This window comes from Mustela nigripes, chromosome 17 (genome assembly GCF_022355385.1).
Source record: "Mustela nigripes isolate SB6536 chromosome 17, MUSNIG.SB6536, whole genome shotgun sequence".
In the NCBI taxonomy this organism is placed as follows: domain Eukaryota; kingdom Metazoa; phylum Chordata; class Mammalia; order Carnivora; family Mustelidae; genus Mustela; species Mustela nigripes.
Genome location: NC_081573.1, coordinates 14,471,657 through 14,496,289, shown reverse-complemented (window position 1 = coordinate 14,496,289; position 24,633 = coordinate 14,471,657). Strand labels below are relative to the sequence as shown.

Below are 24,633 nucleotides of genomic sequence, written 5' to 3'. Positions count from 1 at the left end.
ATTGGGGTGGTTGTGCCTGGGCTGTGCGTGTCCATGTGTTTGCACCTGGGCCTTTCGCAAAGGGAAGAGGCTCTTTTGCCAGCCCTACCGATCCTGCACTTAGATCTCAGCTTCAGCCTCTTCCCACTCAGCTCACCACTTGTTTTTCCCATTCCCTGTGCAGAACCTGTGGTTTGCCAACCCTGGAGGCAGCAACAGCATGCCCAGCCAGAGCCGTAGCTCTGTGCAGCGCACCCACTCCCTCCCGGTCCATTCCTCACCCCAGGCCATTCTCATGTTCCCTCCAGGTAAGCTGCCCCCACCCTTGGGGCTCGGCGATACCCTTAGGTGGTCCTTCTCTCAGTCCCATTCCTACTATCCTCTCCTCCTACCTCCCACCACTCTGCACCCGTCTTCCCGCATCCTGAGTTTTCTTGTACCCCCTCCCCCACATCAGTTTTCTTTCTCAGATCCTACCTGCTTTCTCTGTCTTCTTTCTCCCCTACTGCCAGCCTTACGTCTCCACACCTCTCCCTCCCTGTGTTCACAGTCTTAGTGTCCCTGTTGGTCTCCATCACCATCTCCTTAGAGGATCATTAAGTACTCAGTTTGGAAAGGGTGGAGGGGATGAGACTGTCAGAGCATCGAGGTTTCTATGGAGGGGAGTTCTGCCTGTCTGTCCCCTGGGATTCCTTCAGGCAGGAAGCAGCAGACTTGAGTTTGTAGATCAGGTTCCACACTAAAGGGTCTGTGAGGTGAGATGGCTGTTTGCCCTCTGCTCACAGACCAGTATAGAGGTGAGAGATCAGAATGAGGGTGAAGGGGGCAAAAGGGAGATTAGAGAAATGCTAGCCCTGCCTTGGTTATTGAGTGGGGGAGTCCCCTGCCCTGGGCTAGGCCTGCTGCTGGCCACTCAGGCTACAAAGGCAGAGAAGGCCAGTCTGGAAGAGGTGAGGAAGGGGGCAATGGGGTGCCTGCCTGGCTCATCAGTAGAGCATGCAGCTCCTGTCTCAGGCTTATGAGTTCAACCCCCACGTTGGAGGTAGAGTTTTACTTTAAAAAAATTTTTTTTGAAAAGATTTGCAGGGGCACCTGGGTGGCTCAGTGGGTTAAAGCCTCTGCCTTCAGCTCAGGTCATGATCTCAGGGTCCTAGGATCAAGGCCCGCATCAGGCTCTCTGCTCAGCGGGGGGCCTGCTTCCCCCTCTGTCTCTGCCTGCCTCTCTGCCTACTTGTGATCTCTGTCAAATAAATGAAGAAAATCTTTAAAAAAAAAAAAAAAATTGGGGGCGCCTGGGTGGCTCAGTGGTTTGGGCTGCTGCTTTTGGCTCGGGTCATGATCTCAGGGTCCTGGGATCGAGCCCCACATCGGGCTCTCTGCTCCGCAGGAAGCCTGCTTCTCTCTCTCTCTCTCTCTCTCTCTCTCTCTGCCTGCCTCTCTGCCTACTTGTGATCTCTGTCTGTCAAATAAATAAATTAAATAAATAAATAAATAAATAATAAAAAAAAATTTGCAGGTGATTCTAAGGTCTTCATGATATAAATGCCAGTCAGTGGGTTACTTTACTTATGAGATGATGTGAACCTGTGAGAAGCAGAGGACCCTGTCCGTTGTGTTCATCCTAACGTGGTAGGCATCTGCGTTACATCAGTTGCAGATGCAGGTGATTGGATGGATGAGCTGCACGAGCAGAACATTGGAGTAGTTCTTTTTACCTGCGTGCTGGACTATGGATCCAGCGGCTTTCCATGCCATCAAATCAGATCCTCCCAGCTGCACACATGAGGGTGCTGGTTTATTCCCATCATATCAGTCACGAATGTGAGACTCAGGTCACTTGCCCAAAATCAAAAAAAATATTGGCTAAGAAGAGACAGTTAGGTGTCCCAACAAGGCCTTAGCTCTGGGTTCATTGGGGATATGATGATCGGAGAGGCTGGAGGTGGGAGCAGCGTCTTCTGAAATCAGGTAGAAAGCTCAGGCTTTCTCCCCATAGCAGTGAGGAGCCGAGGAGGGGGTTTTAAGCAGTGTGGGGTGGGGTCAGGTCTGCTTAGGGAGGTGGGCTGTTTCCCAGACACTCCAACAAGAGGCCCTTTAGAGATGGTTTGAGGACAAGCCCCATGGCTGCTGTCCTGATTTGCCCCGTCTGTCCGGCCTACCCAGATGACATCCTGCCCAATGGAGCAAGTCCAAGTGGGGATGGGAATTGTTCTAATTAAGCTTCTGCACCCAAGTACAGGAGCAGGTCATCAGTCAGGGAGTACAGGGCTGCCCAGTGCCTGGGGCTGATGGCTAGACTGTGCCTAAGGCAACATGCAGTGTGTGGCCTCCAGGACACTCCCTCAGCTTCCCGTCACTCCCTCAGCCTGCTGCTCAGCCTTTCTGTTCATTGCTAAGCCTCTGCCCTTGCCATTGTTGCCTCTGCCTGCTCTGTGATACACCCAGGCCCGTCTGTGTCCTTCATCCCTGCCTGGTCATACTTCCCATCAGAGCATGTGCCGTGTCTTACATACGATTTCTCTGTCTTTTGCCCCTCTCTCCCTCCCTCCTTTTCCTCTTATCCCTCTCAGCCCCTCCCTCATACCAGCCCCTGCAGTCCTTTGTCTCCCAGGTTTTGCCTTCTGCAGTCAGTTCAGCCCTCACCTCTGTTCTCTCTCCCCACAGACTGCCCGGTCCCTGGGCCTGACCTGGAGATCAATCCCACTCTGGAGTCTCTGTGTCTGAGCATGACAGAACACGCCTTGGGTGGTGAGCATTTCCTCTTTCCCTGACCCAGCTCCCACCTACCCAGCAGCGTCTCCACCTCTGAACTGAGCAACTCAGAGCATCCTGAGGGGTCCCTAGGGGAGGTCAGCCTCCAGGGAGGGCCTGACTGGGATGACAGGCTACCTGAGCACCTTTTCTTGGGCCTCCCGCCAGTTCCTGATCTTCCTCCCTTCCTCCCTTTCTCACCACAGATGGGACAGACAAAACCTCCACCATCTGACGGGACCCACAGCCCAGCGCACCTATAGGCTCCCTGGGCGGCGGGCGGGGGCCAACCCCCAACGGGCTTCTCTGCGACAGCGAGAGGGTGGGCTGGCTCAGCTATACATTCTAGTATTTTTCTACTTTCTCACCCTTTTAACTTTTGTTTAACATTGGCACGCACCTTGCTCACTCCCAGGCCCGTCGAGGGATCTCTGCTGAGGTTCAGGGAGGTAGAGGGCAGCCAGGATAAAGGAGGCAGGGACTGGCCAGCCTGACTGCCCCTCCTTACCTCCCTCATCTCCTACCTGGCCCTGTCCCACCCCTGCCTCTTCCAGACTGCCGGCCACCTGCCCCTCCTAAGGGAGCAGCTTACCCCTATCTTGTGGGGCCTTCTCAGAACCATCTGATATTTGGGGAGAAAGAAGCGGGGTTGATAACCTGCTCTCCTGGATGTTATTTGAGAGGAGCTAAGGAGAAGCTGGTGGTTGAGAGGATCCTCTCTCTCTCCTTGCCACCTTCTTCTCCTTCCCCATTCCCATCATCCCCAAGGACAGGAGCCACCCTTCTTTGACTCACCTCCTTTTGCCCTGTTTATCAGAGGTTCTCTACAATTAATTTCTTAGGCCTATTTAAGATGCATATTTATATAGTTCTTAACGGTTTTTCTCTCTGATCATTCCCTCTCATTTTTAGAATCCCCAGGTCTCTCTCTGAGCCAAGAAAGTGGCAGGGGGAGCCTGAATTTTATGAGGGGAAGGGGCAGAGCCCCTTCCTCCAGACCCCCTAGTCCTTCCCCTGCTTCCCTCCAGTCCTGGCTCCCCAGATGCCGAGGTTGAAGGCCAGGAGCCAGGGCAGCCAGTGAGGTCAGGAAGTCTGTTGCCTTAACATCCCCTTCCCGCAACCAACACACACCCTTGTCCACTCCCAGGTCTGGTAGCTGAAAGACTTGGGGTAAGGAATAAGGGAAAGGGGATTGTTTGGTTTTTGGTTTCTTTCCCCACCCCTCTTTTCTTTCATCCTTCCCCGCCCCCCATTCTGTCATGACCTCACTTAAGTGGAACACTATATCATAACCCAGAGATTTGTCCCAGCCGTGGAGTCATACAGACCCTCTGGTCTCTGTTCCTGCTGAGGGGTTGTGCTGGGGCCCAGGTGGAGGGAGGGGACTTGGGGGTTCAGGCTGTGGGGAAGCCAGGGTCCCCTATTCCAACCCCTTCTTCCCACTCAACCCACCCCACCCCCCACTGGGACATTCTCAAGCTTTTCACACCGAAAAGGAAAAAAAAATGTTATTTTTAGATACATTTTATGAATAACTTTTGTTATGAATATGGCTGGTAACCATTGTGTATGTTATTAAAGATACAAAATGTTGGGAAAAAACAAAAAACCAAAAAAAAAAATTTTAAAACCACCGCCCTCCCTGCACTCTCAGCCCATTCCCTGGACCTTCTTGCCTCTGCCCTCCTGGTCTGGACCTCCCTCACCTCTGAGCCCAGGGAAGGGGAGGAAGCCAGGGGGTGGGGTGGCCCTGGGGATCTGCTAAGGTCCCCACCTCCTCTCCCAGTGCCGGGCTGGGTGGGGTGTCAGGTTTATTTATGTACCTCTTGCACACTCATCAACCTATGCAAGTCCCCCACCCCGGCCCCTCCATGTTTCTGTGCCTTTGCTCATTCCCCTCAAGCTCCCAGGGCTTCTCCAGTCCTCCTCTCCCATTTAGCCCCGGGAAGTGGGATGGACAGGGGCCACCTCGTTTGGAATCAGCAGGGTGTCCCTCTTATAGGACCCTCACCACCTCCTAGCCAGTCCTGTCTTCTTCACTACCCATCAGTGTGAGCTGGCTCTGCCTGGCATTAGGAGGTGGTGAGGGACACCCCCCCACACACACACAATGGGAGGCAAGAGCTGCCCCCCTCCCCCCACCTGACAGCAGAGTGTGCAGGACGCAGGCGGCCCCACTCTGATGGGCAGGACCCTGACCCTCTTCTACCCCAGCCCCTCCCCAGCCCCCTCCCCCACCACCATGATTTCACCCTCCCTCCTATCCCCAGCCCCACTGGCAGAATCAGCTTTGAGTAACTGTACAGTTTTTCTCGCTGTTGGAGAAGACTTACTTGTTGGAGTTTCACTTGTTTAATGGTCTGGGCTTATTTTGGAAAAAAAAAAAAAAACAAGAAACAAAAACGAAAAAAGGATTCTGACCTTTGTTATGCTATACTATACTTCATGGAAAATCTAGAGGCCTTAAGCTGAGGCCACTGAGCTCCTGGGATGGGGGGGAAGGAAAAGTATAAGCAGAATGAGACCATAGGGTTGGGAAGGGGCATAAAGGGAAAAAAAGTTGGCTTTATTAACAGCAAGGCTTGGAGGAGAGGAGGGAAACGAACAAAGCGAAGGGCTTGCAAACAGACCACTCAAAAAGTGCCTTCCTGCACATAATAATCGCATTATAATCATGTCTGCACCAACCCTGAAGGACCTGGGACTCAGTCACTGTCACTGTCGGCTTCACTGGAATCAGAAGCTGCAGCTTCACTGCCATCCTCCTGGGCAGAGTGCTCACTGCCACTGGGGAAGGGACTGGCACTGCGGCTCCGGCTCCGCTGGCCACCGCCATCACTGCCGCTATCTGAATCATTGTCACTGCCACGGGCCGGGCCTCTGTCCTCATCATCAGAATCCGCATCGTCTTCTGAGTCCGCATCACTGCCAAAGATCTCCTCTTTGTCCCGAGCGGCCCGGGCCTCGTCCTCACTGCTCTCCTCCTCGCCGCTACCACTCTTGTCACTCGCCTCATCCCTGTCAACCTCTTCACGTTCACTCTCGCTGCCTGAACGCTCGTCCTCACTGCCTTCCTTCTCACTGCTGCTGCCTTTCTCTCGCTCCTCATCTGTAAGGGAGCAGGGAGAAGTGAGACCCAGTTTCTCACCCTTCCAGGGCGCCTGGGGTTTGGCCTGTCCAGCTTTACCTGAGCCCCCAGCTTCTTTCTCTTCTGTCTCCATCTCTTCCTCCTCTTCTTCCTCGGGTTCGTGGTTCTCCAGCTGGGCCTTCCGTGCCTCCTAGAAGTAGCAGGGTTGAGGAGAAGGAGATTGTCCTGTCAGGCTTCTGTCTCTCCTCACCCACCACCACCCTCTCCATGGCTGCCCTGGGCCAGTGATGCTTGTTACCTGGGCTTCTAATTCCTTCTCATTCATGTCCCGGTGTTTGACCACCAGCAGGGCATTGGTACCGGACTGAACCCCAGCCTTTGCTCGGCGTTTACTCAGGCGGACCCTGTAGTGGGCAAGTAGGGGGAGTAGGGTAGTGTGGAAGATGCATTTAAAGACCCCAGTGGGGGATCCAGTCTGACTTGGTTCTTACTTCCTCACCAATGCTTAGTCCAGAAGAGACCAGAATAAATGCGGGGTGAATGAAGGAGACCAAACTCAGAGGTTGGATAAGGGAAGGATAATAGCTCCATGCGTCCCCTGTATTTATAAAGTGTGTGTACACATGAGAGATTTTAAGGTAAATTAGCAACACTTAAAAGCACAGAATCTAGATTACTGGCTTTTAGAAAGTCTTAATCTGGGAATTTACCTTCCCAAAGCATAGCAACAAAAGGTTGGAGGAACCCTTTGCTGGGCCAGGTCATGGTGCCCCTTGGAGGCTGCCAAGAGCTCCAGGTCACCCAGAGCCAAGGGCACTGTGCTACCTCTTACATGGGATCAGAGGTTGTGATCTCTGCTTTAAACAAACTCAAGGTCACACTTACTTCCCAACCCTTACATTACACCAAGTTCCCTAGCACAGGAGTAAACTTGTAGCTCTTAGGGGAAGGTTTTTGGGTATCCAGGATTTCATTTAAAATACTGATGCTAATTTGATGTTATTACTCCATATTTTGCCTATGCTGACTTTCACATGAAGTCTCTTACTACGGCAGAGGGAACCTGGCTATCTACACTACAAAAAACCTCAATCTTGAGCTTTTTTCCCTGGGTTCGTGTGTTAGAACTAGGTCCAGCTCACATGGTCAAGCAATCTTCTGCTACTCGTTTGAAACACGAAACCAATCCGTACGTACAAATGGCCTCCAAGGTAGCTCCCATGTACCCCAGATCAGGATTCTGAAGCAAAGCCCCAGGCTAATCTGAGGTAGGAGTGTACCAAGTACCTGGTCTCCAGTTCGTTGTAGTAAACCCCATCGCCCTCCCGGAAGATGAAGAAGTAGTTCTCCTCATAGCCCTTGCTGGCTTTGTTCTTCACGTTCCAGTTGTACTCCCGAGCAATCTTGTAGTCGTACCTGATGAGGATGAGAGGAACAAGGTCAGCAGCCCCACTTCTTTCTTACGAGGGATTAAAGGGAGCGACCAGTCCTCCATTCCCAAAACCTATCCTGACCCACGCACACGTCATCTGGTGCATAGTCCATCTCCTCCTCCTGGTCCCGCTTTCGCTTCTTCAGTGTCTCTTCCACAGGCAGGAAATAGGCCACAAACTGGTTCCCTTCCTCATCCATCATGCCTCTGGATGGGAGGAGTGAAGAGTAAGCACAAAGGGGCAGTGAGGAACAGGCCAAGGTGGGCAGTGGGGCCACTTACCTGATCATGGCCTGAGACATCATCTCCAAAGCAGCTGCACCACTCGTGTCCTTGGGGGCTGGGTCTGAGTCAAAAATTACCTGAGCGCATGGGTTGATCCACATCTAGGGACAAGAGCACTGGGATTAGACTGGGACAAGCAGAGATGCCAGGCTCTGCCTCACTGCCTCCTGCCCCGGATCTGACCTTAAAGTCTGGGAAGACAGGCATGACCTCCACTGGTGTCACTCGGGGCTTGCTGTAATGCTGGGAGATCTGTTGGGGGCAAAAACAGGGTGGGTGAGGAGGATATGGAGCTCTGGAGCTGCACCTTGGTCCGCCTTCAACCCCTATCCCACCCCATCCCCTTCCCTCAATTACCGATTTCTGGGCATCCTCAAAAGTTTTCTCAATGGCTGTGATCTGGCTATCCCTGTCTTTGTATATTTCTTCCTCTGTGAACTGCTGCTTCACAGAAACTCCAATCCTAGGAGTAAAGAGAGAAGACTTTAGGGGTCACTGGACATACCTGAAATCACCTTCCCTCTCTACCTGCCACAACTTACTTGACCTCGGGCTTCTCATTCGAGATGCCATAACGATTGAACTCAGTGGAGATGTACTCAGTCTTCCGCATCCATGGCACCACTTTCGCGTGCTGCTGGGATCTGGGGGTAGAGTGTTAGGCACCTAGGACCCACCACCCTCCTCCCATCATAGATTCCCTCTACATATCCAGTCCTCACTCAGCACACACACACCTCTTAGAGCTTGTAGGGGCCTGAATCTCCTCTTCCAAAAGCTTCTCGTCAGCTGGATCTAGGAGTACTAGAGGGGAACAAGGGGGCAGAAGGGCTGTGAGGGAGGGCCTGGCCTTTGCTGGCCTAGAGCAGGCCCTCCCTGCCTTCCCACACACCATTGGGGTCGATGCGGTAGGTATCCGGGTTGATGAGGTCAATGGTGACCCCCAGGTCTGGCTCAGTGAGGAGGTCGTGTTTGTGCTGTTTTTCCAAGGAAGTTGCTTTGTACTGGACAAACCTGGGTGGGGAAACATACCCATTATGGTTTCCTGATTCTAGCTTTACCCTCATATTCCTGCTTCCCAGAGCCTAAGCTTTTCCAGGGAGGAACTCAAAATGGGAGTATCCCCCATGTTGGAGTTAGAAGGCTGGCTCTTCAGTGGGAAAAGACTCGGACACTGCTTGTTTCATTCAACAAATATTTATGGAGAAGACCTACTACCATATTGCTAGCTACTGTTCTAGGCTCTGAGAAGAGAGCAGTCAACAAGAGAAGCAATCCTTGTCCTTACGGAACTCATGATCTAAGTGAGTTGTTTTGCCCTCCATCTCAGTCTCACCTGTTCTGGTCAAAGGGGTAGGTGATGAATTTGGGGTCGAAGGGGATGTCAGGGAGGCTATTGCAGTACTTGACTCGGCAGACCACTCCAGACCTGGGAATACAATGGCTCAAAACCAGTCCCCTGCTGCCCCACCTCTGCTCCCAGCCCCCACTGGCCCACCCCTTCTGGGAAAACCCAATGGGGCTCACCTCTCAGGCAGAGTCCGGTGAGAATTGGGCCTGGTAGGTAAGAGAGAGTGAGATATTGAAGGAAAGACGGAGAACACGATTGAAAGAAGAGTGAGGGGGGTTTCTCCAAACTTTTAAAAAAGGGAAGGAGGGAGTGACAAAAATGGTAATCCCTGTGGGAGGGGTGCTCCAAGTACTTTAACGGAAAAACCCTAGGATTCAACTCCTTTTAGAGAAAGTGTCTCCAAACGCTTTCATGAATGAAATCAACTGTTCAATCCCTTTTGGAGGGGACGTCTTCAAGTACTCTAGTAGAACTACGTGCTCAATTGCTTTCAGCAAAGGGATTCTCCAAATGCTTGACTGGAGTAATAAACGCACAGTCCGTCTAGATAGTCTCCTAAGAGCTTAATCCCTGAATTGCATGGCAGGAAGGTGGGGGCAACAGCCCATCCTTGAAGGAACCCACCCCTGTCTGTCAAAAGTGAGCGTTCCGTGACGCCAGGGCGTTCGCGGCGAAGGTCTGACATCACTGGGGGGCTGATGACGTCGTAGGAAGACACCGCGCCCGACCCCCCGCCTCGCCGAAACCTGGACAGACCTAAACGAAAACGACACAGCCAGGCGGCGTGGCGCCTACCTGTGGCCATCCTCTCGCTGGGCCTGGGTCTGGATGGTAGGCGCCATGGAGACAAGGCGAAGGAAACCCAGACGGGGTCCTTGCTGAGCCGCGGGGAGACGCGGAGGGGTATACCGACGTTGGCGGACGCCTAATCCGAGAGAGGGCTCGGGTTGGCGCCGCTCTCTGCCGGGGCAGGGTCGGAATGAGGTGGGCTGGTGAAGATTTCCAGCGGAGACTCAGCTAAACGCGCAGGCAGCGCCAAAGACGGCCTCGCAGCTCCGGCTCCACCAACTGCCGCCAAGACGCTAAGGACCGGACAGGTCGCCTCAGGCCGCGAGGCCTTCTGGGACATAGAGTCCGGATTACACCCACACCCGGATTGGCAAAAGGCTGGGTATAGGGCGGAGCGAGGGAGAAAGAGCCTCTTGTGATTGGCGAATCGGGAGTCTCAGTCTGGACGTCTTATTTGAGAGTCAAGTGCGGGAGGCGGTTATTCTTTCCTCCCATTGGCTGAGTTGTTTGGGAGGCGGGGCTAACTAGCAAGCGAGGCCTGGAGACCGAGACGCTGAAAAGAAACAGGGAGAAAACCGCTTGTGGCGCACTTCCGGTGCGCTAAACTGAGAAAGATGGCTGCGTCCCAGCAGCAGGCTGCAGCTGCTTCGTCTGCTGCGGGCGTATCGGGTCCGGGTTCGTCTGGCGGCCCGGGTCCGCAACAGCAGCCTCAACCACCAGCACAGCTGGTGGGGCCTGCCCAGAGCGGGCTTTTGCAGCAACAGCAACAGGACTTCGACCCGGTGCAGCGTTATAAGATGCTCATCCCGCAGTTGAAGGAGAGTCTACAGGTGATTGGCCGAGAGCTGCGAGAAGCTAGCGGGATTTGGCTCTCTGGTTCCAAGCGGGAAGGCAAAGGGGCTTTTCAGTCTGGAAGCGAGCAGAGGAGCGTTAGGCAGGAAGTGGAATGGCATTCGGTCCTCTTGATGAGGCCAAAGCGAAGGTCTGCGGATTGCCCTGTGAACGGGATCGGCACGAATGTTGGGCCTGGGAATGGCCGCAACTCGAGTGGGAGGGAGTTTAAAGGAAAAACAAGGCCCTGGTTGTTAAAGCCTGAGTAAAGGACTGGCCTGTACAGAGATTCTGCCTGTGATTGGTAGGTGAGGGAGGACTGTAAGATCTGTCGGGAGAGATTACCCGGAGAACCCTAGATGAGAGCGGGCCTCTGGGGAAATAGGGCTGCTAATCTGTATCGACAGGAGAGATGCCACGTAAAGAGGAGGCTTGAAATTGAGTAGATTTGGGGCGCCTGGGTGGCTCAGTGGGTTAAGCCGCTGCCTTCGGCTCAGGTCATGATCTCAGAGTCCTGGGATTGAGTCCCACCTCGGGCTCTCTGCTCAGCAGGGTGCCTGCTTCCTCCTCTCTCTCTGCCTGCCTCTCTGCCTACTTGTGATCTCTCTCTATCAAATAAATAAATAAAATCTTTTTTTAAAAAAAAGAAATTGAGTAGATTTTTAAAAAATATTTATTTCAGAGAGAGCAAGCATGAGGAGGAGCGGGGGAGGGGCAGAGAGAGAAGCCGACTCCCTACGGAGCAGGGAGCGCGGCGCAGGTGGGATCCCAGGACCCCGGGATCATGACCCGAGCCAAAGGCAGACCCTCAACTGACAGAGCCACCCAGGCGTCCAGAAATTGAATAGATCTTAAGGAAGAGTGTAGATCTACCAAAAGTGCCCCTTCTGTTTCTCTATTTCCTGCATTTTTTAAATATAGACCTTGATGAAGGTTGCAGCTCAGAACTTGATTCAGAACACTAACATTGACAACGGACAGTGAGTATAGTCCCCTTTCCCTCGTCTTAGAACCTCATACCCAGATCCCCACCCACTTATGCCCCTTCCTTTCATTTCGGAGCCCCACTCCTTTGTGACCTGCCTTGCTCTTTTGCCTCTTCTAAAACAGTCCCTTAGGCCCTGCCTTGGGGCTTCTGGGCCTAAACTTGGTTTCCTGATGGATACTTGGTTGGGTAGCCACTGAAGTTCCAGAGATTGGAAATCCATTCTCCAGTCACCTTCTTCCCCTGGGCTATAGAAAGAGCAGTGATGGACCCATACAGCGCTTTGACAAGTGTCTGGAAGAGTTCTACGCACTCTGTGACCAGCTGGAGCTCTGCCTGGTAAGTGGCCTCCTAGACAGTGGGTGATCACAGCCCTGCCTCTGCCCCCAGGTCTTCAGGAACCTTCATTCATTCAGTCGACACACACTGGGCACACCTCCTATGGGCCACACCTGTGCTTCACACGTGAGGCTGGGGACCCAGTGTTGCTCCAGTCCTTGCCTTCACTAAGCTTCCGGTTCAGTGAGGGTGACATACATCCCCAAATAGTGACAGCTCAGAGTGGTCAGGGCTGTGATAGGAAAAACCCAGGCCACAGAAGTCAGGGCTGTGATGGGGGAGGTGTGTGGGGGGGTCAGGATTAAAATGAGGGAAGCTTGGGGATTGTTGAAACTCAGAAAAGGCACCTGACTCTGCCTAGCATGGGTCAGGGAGGGGATGGTGACTCAGGGAAGTTTACTGGTAGAGAGTGCATCTGAGCTGAGGCTAGAACAAAAATGGAAGAGGGGCAGGAGTTTTGAGGAGGGCGGGTGGCTAACAGCACAGGCCTCTGGAATCTGCATCGACCACCAGTCTCTACCTGCAAGATTCAGATTTTTCCTTTGAGAAATAGATTTTGGGGAAAGATGGCAAGATCATGTATGTAGAAAGCATAAGAGGGTACTAGGCACATGGTAAACATTCCCTGTAGTATCATCATCATCATCATAGTGAACTGGTGTTTGAAGCCAAAGTCAGAATTTGAGAAACCTGGTGGTAGTAGAAAGGTGTCCCAACCAGAAGGAAGAGCTTCTACTTTAATTTCCCTTTAAGAATGTCATAGACTCAGTTTAGCTGAGGTGTAGTAAGCATTAGGGCTTGTTGGATTTTTTTTTTTTTAAGATTTCTTACTTATGGTCACTTGGTTGGATCAGTTGATTAAGCATCTGCCTTTGGCTCAGGTCATGATCCCAGGGTCCTGGGATGGAGTCCTGCATCAGACTCTCTGCTTTGTGGGGAGCCTGCTTCTCCCTCTCCCACTCCTCCTGCTTGTGTTCCCTCTCTAGCGCGTGCGCGCGCTCCCTCTCTCTCGCTCACTCTCTCTCTGTCAAATAAATAAATAAATTTTTTTTTTTAAAGATTTCTTATTTATTTGAGAGTGAGACTGCATGCAGGAGCAGGGGGGAGGGGCAGAGGGGGAGAGAGAGAGAAGCAGGCTCCCTGCTGAGCATGAAGTCTGACGTAGGGCTCCATCTCATCACCTGATGAAATAATCCCCTGAGCAGAAGTTAGACGCTTAAGCGACTGAGTCCCCAGGTGCCCCAGAGCTTGTTGGACTTTGAATATAGCAGCGAGGGTGCTGGGGAACCATGGACGAAGAACGTGGCCCCGCTGGCTTTTTTAGGAATATACCTGTGGCTGCCACGTGAAGGATGGGTTAGAGGAGCCAAGAGTAGAGGCTGGGAGCCCAAAGAAGCAACCATGACAGGACTCAGGTGGGCTAGGCTACACCACCACCCTGAGGAAGCCGGGACAAGCAGATGGGGAAAGCTACTCTAAAGGCTCTGCGTACAGCCATAGGGCTGCCCCGGACTGTGGGAGGAGCTGTCTCCAGAATGAGGCCCAGAGCTCAAGCTGGAATGGCGGTGGCCTTCCTGAGACAGGCACCCAGGAAAAAGAGCAGTTTGGTGGGAAGTGTAGGAGAGCTCTGGAATTTCAGGGGAGGCTGGGGACACAGGTGTGGCGGTGTCACCGCAGAGGTGGCAGCTGAGGAGTGCATGTGGGTGGGAAAGCCGTGGGAGGCATGAGAACGAGAGCAGCTGGGACCTGGGAACTGCCCCACTTAGGGCTTGGGCTGAGTAAGCCATAACTAGACAGCGCAGCCAGAGAAGGAGGAGGAAAACCAGGGGCAGGCGTCATCAGAGCAGCCACTGGCAGTGTCCAGGCTGGAGTCAGGACAGTCCCAGTAATGGCAGCTGACATTCACTGCATGATGTGCTGGGACTGTGGGTGTCTCACACGCTAGTCTCCCTTTTCTCACCTGACAAGGTAGCAAAGGCAGTTGTTAAACCCATTTTGTTTTGCAAAGGAGGAAACAGACTCAGAGAGAAGCAGCCGTGTGCCTCAGGGTCGCCGAGCATGTGGTCGACAGGGCCAGGCTCTGACTCCAAGCCCCCCGGAGTCCAGAGGACCAAGCAGGCTATCCCAGGCTGGCCCTTGGGGTGGGGGTGGCAGCATCAGGAGTGACACTGAAGCCGCACCTTGCCTGCCTGTCCACAGCGCCTGGCCCATGAGTGCCTGTCCCAGAGTTGCGACAGTGCCAAGCACTCTCCCACTCTGGTGCCCACGGCCACCAAACCGGATGCAGTGCAGCCTGACAGCCTACCCTACCCGCAGTACCTGGCAGTCATCAAAGCCCAGATTGCTTGTGCCAAGGACATTCACACCGCTCTGCTGGACTGCGCCAACAAGGTTACAGGCAAGACGCCTGCACCACCTACTGGCCCCGGGGGCACCCTGTGAGCTGGCAGGGCTGGGAGTGGGGCGGGCCGCGGGGGGAAGGGGACAGGGAGGGAATGAAGAGTGACCTGAAAGCAGCCTTAGTCTCTGCCTTTTCTTCCCGTCTAAGCCCTGTGGCTGGAGCCAGCAGGGGGCAGCAGAGGCCAGCAGGGAGCGGGCAGGGCGGGGCCTCACCGCCTCCAAGCAGCCTGCTCTCCTGCCTAGCCCAGGATGCACTTTGGACTGTCTATGGATGACCTCTTACTAGGGCTCTTCCCCAGCCTGGCCTGGGCAGAGAGCCCAGACCAGCCTCTCCTTCAGTCCTTCCTGATTTTGTCCGTTGGGGGTGGGGTCTCTGTGTTTGCTGCTTTTTCTAGCTGTCTCTAGTGTGTTTCTAAGGCATGGGTCAGTTGTTATCTGTCATTTGATCTCTTTTTGTCTCTGTGTCTCTGCCTCTGTGGTCCTGTCTCTGACCATCTCTGTTTTGGTCCTCTTTTTTTGCCTTCTGCCCCCGGTTCCTGACTGGGCCTCTGTTCTGAAGGGGGCTGGATTCTGGGAGCCAGACCCCTTGGTTACCTGGGGCTAGGGGAAGGAGTTTCATTTCCAGGGCCCACAGTCAAGTCTACGGATCCCTAGCACCTCCCATGTCGGCCCAGCCCCCAGGTCCTCAGCCCAGGAAAGGGGAAGTGAAGGGGTTCTAGGCCCTGACCTCAGCATGCCTGGTCTGAGAGCAACTCACTCCCCCACCCGAACCTAGAGTCTGCGTCAGCAAGGGGCATTGTGCAATCCGTGGTAAAGCCTAGCCCAGCTGGATGCCTGGGTCCCTGTATTTTTAGCCCCAAAGGAGAAGTGAAAAGGCCCTAGCAGGGGTGAATCATCAGTCCTGGGGAAGAACCCAGGCGCCTGGGCCCCAGCTCCGGGAAGCAGGCTTTGGGGAGGGGGCTTCAGGGAAGGAGTGGCCCACCAGGCTCCCCTCTTCTCTGAGAGCAAGCTTCGGGAGCTCAGCCATGGCTTTCAGGCCTGGGCAAGTGCAAGGCGGAGCTACCAGCTCAGGCCCAGCTGTTGGGGTGTGAAAGGCTCTAGTGAGTCAGCCTGGTTGCGGGACTGCCCCACCCAACACCTTCTCTGCCCTGGTTGCCATCTTGCCGCCCAGAGGCATCCTGTCCTGGACCCCACATCTGCAAGGAAAGCCTGGAACTACAGAGACCTCTGATTCACCCAGAGCTCAAGTCCCCACACTGGAGTCCTGGGAAATGGCCAGCCCCGTGTGTGTGTGTGTGTGTGTGTGTGTGTGTGTGTGTACACAAATGGCCAGCCCCGTGTGTGTGTGTGTGTGTGTGTGTATACACATCCCAGGAAGTTTCTTTCTTAAAGAACCAGGCATGTAGGGCAGGCCCCCAGGAAGGGCAACAGACCACTCTCAGGCACTAGCTGAAGATGCTGTCCACAGGAATAAATCTGACACAAATACAGGCTATGTAGTTGGAGAATTATGTTACTTTGTTAAAAAAAAATCTGAGAGCTTAGGTTGGGTAGTGGTCTGTGGGGATTCATTATTATCATGGTCTAATTACTTGTTAAATAGGTGGTTAAGATTTATATTTTGGGGAAAAAAGTCCTTGACAGAGGTCACAAAGGCCCCACTGAGAAGGTGGTACTGGAGTAGACTCGAAGGAGAGAGAATGGGCATGCGGGCATTTGGAGAAAGAGCATCCCAGGGAGAAGAATGGCAAGTGCAAAGGCCCTGAGGCAGAAAGTGCTGATGTGTTTATGGGACAATGTGGAGGCCTGGACCACAGTGCAGGGACAGGGTTAGAAGAATTGATGCATGTCATGAAGGTCCTTAGCAAGATTTTTACCAAATTATTAGACCCAGAGGGGGATTATACAGCCTAGTGCACAAACCACATGCTCCAGGAAAAGGTGTACATGAGAACCACAGCCACATGGGGCACAACAGACTATAGGGACATAGGTGCAACACACCTCCCCTTCCTCAGCAGAGAACAGCATAGCCCACCACCCTACAATCATGGTGTCCCCAGGTTCTCTGGCCCAGTGACAGTCCCACAGACTCTAAAAGGAACAATCCAACCGCATGAATATACAAACAACTCTCTAATCACCACTTAACCCACTATCTTTCACCCCATCGCAGACTTTGCCCATCACAGGCTGACTCAGCCATAACCCACAGCTCAACATTACTGAAAGCAGCCTTAGCTGGGGACAGATAATGTTTCTTAGGTACAAGTGTGTGCGTGTGTGCCTCAGCTGTGCCTATGGAGGCGGCAACCAGTGACCCACCACCCTCCCCATCATGTGCATCGCAGACGTCAGGAACTGAAGTTCACTAGTTTCACTGCCTTGTGACTGGGCCTCCAAGGAACTGCATCCAGATTCTGGCCTCTGGTGTTCTCAGCCTCACCCCAAATAAGGACAAAGACACTTGGAAACACTGCTCGCTACACACGCAGCCACAGAGGCCACGCACACAGCCACGGCTTGCTGCAGTCACATAGATGCTCGCACACAGCCTCTCAGGCCAGAAGGCTCCAGCCGGCCAGATCCACACCGGGGGCTCCTCAAGGAGTTTCCTACTCTCAGTCTCTCCAGATCCCATAGTGGCTCTGAGTGCCACAGTTGTGCAGCTAGATATGTAAGTCACAAGCGACCGCCACCCGGAAGACAGCTGCAGTCGAGTACACGCTCCCACACCCGGAGATGGCTAAAGTAAACAGTAGAGTCAACCACACAGGCGCAGGTGGTTTCACACATGTGTTCACACAGCCATGGCGGGCAGGACTGTAAGGACACAGCCCTCACACCGGAAACGGGGCACGCATTCTGGCGTCCCGCACCTACTTGCCCTAACTGCACCCAGCCACACCAGGGCACACACGTTCGCACCTACAGTATACACACGCGCGCGCGCGCCACATAACCCTCGGGCACGCCCCCCACACACACACCCGCCACACAACGCCGGGCACGCCAGGCGCGCGCACGTGCCGCGAGTACACGCTCCCCCGCTCGCCCGCGCACTCGCACCGAGTCTCACACCCCCGCGTTTCCCGTCCCCGCTTGTTTTTCTGGAAACTCTGCTCTCCGTTCCCCTCCCCCTAGGCCGGAAGTGCCCGCCGTATTTTTAGCCGCTCGGGTTTCCGCCCCTTTCTTCCTCGCTCGGCCCGCCCAGGAGCTAACCCCCCTACCCCGCCGCACCCCGCGGGGACCCCGGCCATCCCCTTTCCCACCGTCATTCCAGAGGGGATTCCCGGCCGCCACTGGGGCCACGGATTTTCCCGCTGGCTACGTGGGGAGCGGGGAGGAGTCCTGCCCTGAACTTCCTCCCGGGCCGGGCGTCTGGGGCCTGGACGGGGTGGGCAGGGGGATGGGAGCTAGGCTCCTAGGCGGGACTGGGGAGAGGCTGGGGGCTCGTACTTGGACTAGAGAGAAAGGGGGCTGGGCGCCCGGACTTGGGGGTCTGAGGTAGGAGAGACTGGAAGTTCGGTCTCCTGAACCTGAGCAGAGAGGTGGTTTGGAGCCCCGGACCCGTTGATATGAAAGCAAGAAGGGGTCAGGGCGCGGGGTCCCACCCGTCTGCGTTTCGGTGGAGGGTCGGCAAAGCTCCCTCTCCAACCTCTTCGAACGTCGCCCAATCCCAAGCGTCCTGGCTCTGGGGCCGATGACTAAGCAGATAGGACAGGGGAGGGGGTCAGCCTGACTCAGGGATGGGAAATGCTCCCAGTCTCTAGGGAATCGAAACTCCCCCAGCATCGCAGCCGGAGCCGAGCCAGACGCCGGAGACCCCGGGGTGTCCCCCCACCTCCGGTTTTCCCGCCGCCTCAGTCCTACTAGCGGCACAAGGATTTGGAGCCCAGCCGGGAGGCGGGTACCAGGCACCTCCCTTTTCCCCTTTTTCCCCGTTGTCCTCGAGGCTGTTGTTTACAGGCGACACAAGCCCTGGTTACAGGAGAGGAACCCGGGCGTCCGGGTCGAGTCTCCTCGTCACGGCTTCCAGGAAGCCCCCTCTCCCCCGCCCCTTGCGAATGAGTCACGGGCGAGCGGGAGGCTGCAACCGTGCCAAAGCCGCCCGCAACCGCCCAGCTCACGGGACTGGCCGGGAAGGCCCCTCAGCCCCAGAAAGCGCCGCACCAGGGATTCCCCCGAGTTCTGTCCGACGAGGCAACTCGGTGTGCCTGGCGGTCGCAGCTTGCAAAAAACAAACTTTCCACCTTTGTAACTGCACTCCGTGGCAATGACTTCTACCCCCGGGTTTTCACTCAGGGCAGCCAGCTCACCAAGATCCCCTTAAAAGTAAACTTTCTTCCCAGGTTCCTGTAACAGAGTGTCACTCAGGGCACCCCCTTGACAATAACAGACTTGCCAACGTGGGGGGCCACCCCGGCAAGGTAAGAGTTCTCTCAAGGCTCACCCCTTTAAAAGACACCCATGCGACCATCAGTTGGGGGCATGACCCATTTCTTCCACCTCCAAACGACTTTCCATCAAGGCAACCCTCCACCACAATAAGACTTCCCCCTTTGCAATCTTGCGTTTTCTCAGAGGGCCAACTCGTAGTAACAGGCACTAGCACAGTAACTTGGCCTTTCTGTGCCTGGGCTTCCGGGTGTGTAAAATGGGCATAATACGTCCTAGAGTTAACGTATGTAAAGCACTTTCAAAGAATAGTGCTTAGCCCAGAGCAAACGATCCGAGGGCCGTTCACTATCTGCGTGAGCAGGAGAGGCTCCTTTCCTGCCTCGCGGGTATCCGGGACCCCCCGGCCCCCGGCCTGCGAGTCCCCCCGCGAGTCGGGGAAGGGCGATGGCGATCAAAGTTCTCCGAATCCGGGTTGTTCAGGGGTGAGACCGGGCCAGGCAGGCGGCGCTCAGAATTCTCCACCTGGCCTGTTAGTCTCCCCTCCGTGCGGCTCCTAAGGATTTCTGTTTCTAAGTGTTTGTCCCTCCCCCCCTCCGCCCACTTTCTGTTTATGTGACGGTCCTTCTCGCTTCCTGCTTCGGGTTTGTCTCTCGGGAACTATCTCTAACATGTCCTTTCGGTCTCCCAACTTCTCTCCCTGACCTGTCTCACCCTCTGTGTCTACATCTCCCTGCGTGTGTCTCTCTCGCCACCTCTGTCTCTCTGTGTGTTTTTCTCTTTGGATCTCTCCATTTCTGTCTCTTTCTCTCTCCGCCCCCGTCCGCTTCTCCGGCGCACGCCCCCTTGGCCTCTGCCCTTGTCAATTCCCCCGGGAGCCCTACCCCGCACCACGGCGCAGTTCGATTCAACGCGCCTCGGTCTCCAGCCCTGAAATTGGGCCGACACCACCACCACCCTCCCCACCCTGGACACTCCCCGCTGGGTCGGGGCCACCAGCGGGCCAGGCTCGGATTCGTCTTGGCCGGGGGCCGGGGGCCGGGCGGGCCTTGCTGGGGGCGAGCGTCCGGGAAGCGCCCCTCCTGGCTCCACCCACCCGGGCCAGCCCCGGTGGCCACGGCTCCTCCCACCGCCTCTATAAAAATACCGCTCCGCCAACCAACCGCAGCCTGACTTCAGCGCTCCCACTTTTGGCCGGATCCTCAGCCCATCGGCCTTTCGCGCCGCCATGGATCTCTCCGCCATCTACGAGGTGAGCCTCCGCCGACCGACATCCCTGGGGCCCTCTGGCCTGACTCCCTTCTTAAACTAGGGATCACTAGCGCCGAAAAGTCCGGGACCGGGACCTCCGGCTCCCTTCTCAAACTGCAGCTCGGGAGGGTCGCACACTCCGGCCCCGGGTCCCTGCCTCCCTTCTCAGACCAGTGCGCGTCTCGGAAGGTGCAGACGGAGCTCGCGACTTTCGGGTCTCCGGCCCAAAACTGGTGGGGTGGCCTTGGAGAAAAGAAGCTGGAGGACTTTTTTCAGACCCGGGCTGTCTGGAGGCGGAAATGGCCCCACACCTGGCTTACCCCCTGGTAGTTGCTCAGGGCGCGGTTTTGCGCGGAGGCGTTTCTGGGGTTGGAGTCTCGGGGTAAGGAGAAGCCGATTTAATGTCTCTCCACCCATTGACCCAGCGGGGAACTTTGGGAACTCTAAAACCGGAGAGATCCCGATTCCGGGGTTAAGTTTGTGTGCTTCTCCGGTTGTGAAACTGGAGAACCCCATGCGCGGGGTCAGATCCCGAGGGGCCCAGAGGCTCGAAACTGGGAGGACAGTGGTGTTGCCTGACTCTGGGGTTCTCTTGATCCATTCATGGATCAAGTCAGGGGAGCCGGGGTGCCTGGATCCCTCGGGATAGGCTTCTGTCGCGAGGAAATTCAGAACGTCCAAATCGGGATCTCTGCGATCCGGCACCCATATTTTAATGTGCGCAGGTGGGGCTCAGGCCAGGAGCCCACAAACCGGACTGGCAAGCTCTTAGGTGCCCTGCAGTTGTGGTGGGGCGTCACCCAGCATTTTCGGTGTCTTAACCAATCCCTGTTCCACAGAGCCTCTTGTCGGTGAGCACTGACCTGCTATCTGACCAGGGAGAGAGCGAGTCCAGCCCAACCTGGTCCTCCTCCGGACTCTGGAGCCTCAGCTCATCCGACAACAACCCGGCTGGGGTGGGTGCCCGCCTGCCTGGCCGCTCCACCAGCCTGGTGGAGGGTCGAAGCTGTGGCTGGGTGCCGCCACCCCCGGGTTTCGCCCCCCTGGCTCCCCGCCCGGGCCCTGAACTGTCGCCCTCACCCACCTCACCTACTGCAACCCCCACCACCTCATCCCGGTACAAGACTGAGCTCTGTCGGACCTTCTCGGAGAGCGGGCGCTGCCGCTATGGGGCCAAGTGCCAGTTTGCCCATGGTCTGGGGGAGCTGCGCCAGGCCAGCCGCCACCCCAAGTACAAGACCGAACTCTGCCACAAGTTCTACCTCCAGGGCCGCTGCCCCTACGGCTCCCGCTGCCACTTCATCCACAACCTCAATGAAGATCTGGCTGCCCCGGGCCACCCCCCTGTCCTGCGCCAAAGCATCAGCTTCTCAGGCCTGCCCTCTGGCCGCCGGACATCACCGCCACCGGCAGGCCTGGCAGGCCCTTCCCTGTCCTCCTGCTCTTTCTCTCCCTCCAGCTCCCCACCACCACCACCTGGGGACCTTCCACTTTCACCCTCTGCCTTCTCTGCTGCCCCTGGGACCCCAGTGGCCCGAAGGGACCCCACCCCAGCCTGTTGCCCCTCCTGTCGAAGGGCTACCACTAGTAGCCTCTGGGGGCCCTTGGGTGGCCTGGCTCGGAGCCCCTCTGCACACTCCCTGGGATCTGATCCTGATGAATATGCCAGCAGTGGCAGCAGCCTGGGGGGATCCGACTCACCTGTCTTCGAGGCTGGGGTTTTTGGGCCCCCCCAGCCGCCTGCAGCTGCAGCCCCTCGACGACTTCCCATCTTCAACCGAATTTCGGTGTCTGAGTGACAAGTGCCCCACCCAGTACAGATCAGCTGGATCTCAAGGGGGCCATTTCTCTTTTGCTGGGGGTTCCGGGTAACCGGGGGACTCAATCAAATAGCCTCCCCCCACCTTCCGAAGTGCATTAACCCAATCCCCTGACCCCACGCTGGGGCAGGTCCCCAGTGTGCAAGCTGTGTTCATGGTGTTGGGGGACGGAGTGTTTTCTGGGGTCTTGTAAAAAAAAAAAAATGTAGCAGATTTGAGGAAGGCAGTGAGCTCTCTACCCACCCCTCCCTTTCCCAATGCTGTGAATAGTAGGCTCCCACTGCCCCTTCCAATTTCTCCTAGACCCTGAGGTTCCGGTGTCTGGTGGTGACTGGAGCCTCCCCCTGAGGGGGAATCCTGGTGCTCAAATTTCCCTCCAAAAGCAAGTAGCCAAAGCCATTGCCAAACACCCCCACCCCACCCATTGGGACCCTTATTTATGACGACTTTATTTATTCTATTAGATTTTATAGTATTTATATATATGGGTCGTCTGCTTCCCTTGTATTTTTCTTCCTCCTTTTTGTAATATTGGAAACGATGGAATAATTATTGTTATAAGTATACTATAATAATATATTAAGTAATATATTGTTGAAAGTTTATTTTTGTGGTTTCTGGAATTTTTAAATAAAAGGAATCTGTGTGTAAACTGGAATCCCGGGTTTTCCGCGGTCTAGAAGCAGTGAAGAGCGGGGAGGGTGGCGTGGGCTCTCAGAAGCAGGATAGGCGCGGAAGACGGATCGCTCTCCAAAACCTTTGCGCAGACCGAGCGGCCCGCGGCGCTTACCTGGCAGGAAGTGACGTCACCAGGCCCGGCTGTGCACCTGAGAGGGCGGGGCCCAGGTGAGGTCACCCTAGGAACTCGGAGAGCCAGTTCCCGAGGCGTGGGGGCGCGGGCGCTCCCGTCCAGCCGCGCTCCTTGACCCAGCTCGCGGCCGGGCGCGGGCGGGGACGGCATGTTTCCGTCCCCACGGGGCCGAGGGAGGAGGGCGGGGCGGAGCGGAGAGGACGGAATGTGCCGGGGCGCGAGCCCAGGACAGACGAGGGTGGCGCGGCGAGTGGGGGAGGGGGCATCCCTAAAGTCGGGGCGTCCCGGGGTCCTACCACCCGGCGTTCCAGGACGTGAAAGCCCGGGGGACTCAGGTTTTTGGAACCCCTGGGGAGGCGGCTTGAAAGCCTGATTCCAGATCTGCGAGGTAGTCTCGGCGACTTGGAATTCTAGTTCCTCGGTGTCTCCGAAAACTTACAGGGGCAGCAAAACGCAGCATTCTGGCTTTCCGGGGCCCCAGAACCTCGGAACTGCAGAGTCTTGGCCCGTCGGGACTCGAGAAGTCCGGCATTGCGGGATCTCGCCCTTTGGAGGTCTTGGAAGCTAGAGGGCTCGCGCTCCAAGGAGGGGTCGGGCCCGGGAGACCCGACAGGCCCGACTGTGGGTCGGGGCCGCGTCGGGCGGGGCCCCGGGTACTGCGGCGTCCTCGGACCATACAAGGCAACAGGCGGCGGGAACCACCCTGGGGCGGGGGAGCCGGCAGCCCCGCGCCCGGAAGCCGCCCCGCGTCAGCGCTGGCGCCCCGCCCCCCTTCCGCCGCCTCCTCCGCCCCCCTCTACCCCTTTCTCCCCCTTCTTTTTCTTCTCTCCCCCACTTCCCTCTCCTCTCCCCACCCTCTCCCCTGCCAGTTCCTCCTCCCCTACCCGCCGGCGCCGGTCTTCCCCTCACCCTCTCCAACTCTTCCCCTCCCCCAGTAGTCCTCTCCCTTTCCCCTTTTTAACAGGTTCCCCTTCCAGCCCCCACCACCCTGTCCCTGACCCCCTCCTCTCTCTTCTTCAGTTCCCCTCTTCCTCTCCCTTCTCCCCCTTCCTCCCCTCTCTACCCTTTTCCCCCCGGCCTCTCACACACTCATTGTCTCCTCGGTTCCACCTCTCCTCCCCACCCCTCTGCTCCCTCTTGCTGGTATTCACCCTCTCCAACCCCTTCTCCTCCTCTGCCTTCTCCCCTCGCTTCCTCCTGCCTCCTTGCCCTCTCTTCTTTGGCTCTCTCTCCTTGCCCACTGGCAGGCCCTGACCGTTGATCTCCTCTTCCCGGAAACTGCCCTTCTTCCCCTCATTTTTTGGGAAAGGTTTCAGATCCCCAGACTTAGAGGAAAGGGTTGGAGTAAAAGAAACACGGAGACCCAAAGACACTGGGGAGGCAGAAAGCAAGAACGTGCCATGCAGAGACATTTACAGACACTGAAAGAACAAGAAACTGACATCTCTGGTCCTTCCCTTAGCAAAAAGAGATTTTCTGCCCCTTCTAAGATCAAAAACCTCATTTGAGAAAATGACCCCCACCGCCGCTATCAGTGCCAAACACTCAGGAGTCCCCTTGACTCATCTTTGTCAAACCCACACCCCAGCCCAGCAGCAATTCTGTCTGATTCACCTTCTCCATAGATCTACCTGCCTCCCGCAGCAGCCACCCTGGTCCTACCCAGCACCATCTTCCATCTGAACCTTGCTAATACCCGCTTCCTGGTTTTAATGGCTCAGGGCCTACATTCAGTCTCTCCCCACTCGCCAACAAGACAACCACAGGGAACCTGACCTAACACTTGAGTCGGTAAGATCACATAAAAGGCAAAGTCCTAAGTCCTCACCAGCTTACATGGCCTGGCTCTTTGGCCACTATTGCTCTAGTCACACTGGCTTTCTGGCTGCTCACCAATATACCTGACTTGCTGCTTCAGCCCCAGGGCTTTTGCACTGGCTCCTACCTCTGCCTGGAATATTCCCCCAGGTATCCCCATGGCTTACTCCCCTCCTTTAGGTCTCTGCTCAAATGTCTCCTCAGTGAAATGGTATTTGACTACTATTATTACAACCCACACTGAATCTCTGTCACCCTCATTCTCCCAACTCCCAACTTTCTCCGTGACATTCACCACTACCAGG

General features: G+C 55.7%; 4 protein-coding genes and 1 long non-coding RNA gene across 6 annotated transcripts in view; 3 read left to right on the top strand and 2 right to left on the bottom strand.

The window, feature by feature from the left end:
* Positions 1-5,176, top strand: part of SAMD4B (sterile alpha motif domain containing 4B) — a 38,607-nt gene extending 33,431 nt beyond the window's left edge. For both annotated transcript variants that reach the window (XM_059383782.1, XM_059383781.1), the window contains exons 11-13: positions 164-287; positions 2,644-2,727; positions 2,937-5,176. In XM_059383782.1, coding sequence (XP_059239765.1) covers positions 164-287; positions 2,644-2,727; positions 2,937-2,965 — 237 coding nt within the window. In that variant the 3' untranslated portion in view covers positions 2,966-5,176. The remainder of the gene's footprint in view (positions 1-163; positions 288-2,643; positions 2,728-2,936) is intronic.
* Positions 5,177-5,275: 99 nt separating this feature from the next.
* PAF1 (PAF1 homolog, Paf1/RNA polymerase II complex component) lies at positions 5,276-10,059 on the bottom strand. The gene is made up of 14 exons (XM_059383783.1): positions 9,682-10,059; positions 9,063-9,092; positions 8,872-8,964; positions 8,428-8,549; positions 8,273-8,339; positions 8,078-8,179; positions 7,893-7,998; positions 7,719-7,787; positions 7,533-7,636; positions 7,341-7,457; positions 7,106-7,234; positions 6,117-6,222; positions 5,918-6,008; positions 5,276-5,839 (listed from the first exon to the last, which is right to left on the bottom strand). The coding sequence occupies exons 1-14, from the start codon at positions 9,726-9,728 to the stop codon at positions 5,436-5,438; spliced, it is 1,587 nt and encodes a 528-aa protein (XP_059239766.1). The 5' UTR covers positions 9,729-10,059; the 3' UTR covers positions 5,276-5,435.
* Positions 10,060-10,204: 145 nt separating this feature from the next.
* Positions 10,205-14,722, top strand: MED29 (mediator complex subunit 29). Its single transcript, XM_059383785.1, has 4 exons — positions 10,205-10,505; positions 11,428-11,486; positions 11,746-11,830; positions 14,030-14,722. The coding sequence occupies exons 1-4, from the start codon at positions 10,290-10,292 to the stop codon at positions 14,270-14,272; spliced, it is 603 nt and encodes a 200-aa protein (XP_059239768.1). The 5' UTR covers positions 10,205-10,289; the 3' UTR covers positions 14,273-14,722.
* Positions 14,723-19,771: 5,049 nt separating this feature from the next.
* Positions 19,772-22,357, top strand: ZFP36 (ZFP36 ring finger protein). The gene is made up of 2 exons (XM_059383784.1): positions 19,772-19,880; positions 20,719-22,357. The coding sequence occupies exons 1-2, from the start codon at positions 19,857-19,859 to the stop codon at positions 21,676-21,678; spliced, it is 984 nt and encodes a 327-aa protein (XP_059239767.1). The 5' UTR covers positions 19,772-19,856; the 3' UTR covers positions 21,679-22,357.
* LOC132006108 (uncharacterized) lies at positions 22,116-23,253 on the bottom strand. The gene is made up of 2 exons (XR_009400983.1): positions 22,950-23,253; positions 22,116-22,526 (listed from the first exon to the last, which is right to left on the bottom strand). It is a non-coding gene; the product is annotated as an uncharacterized LOC132006108 (long non-coding RNA).
* Between the last annotated feature and the right edge of the window lie 1,380 nt (positions 23,254-24,633).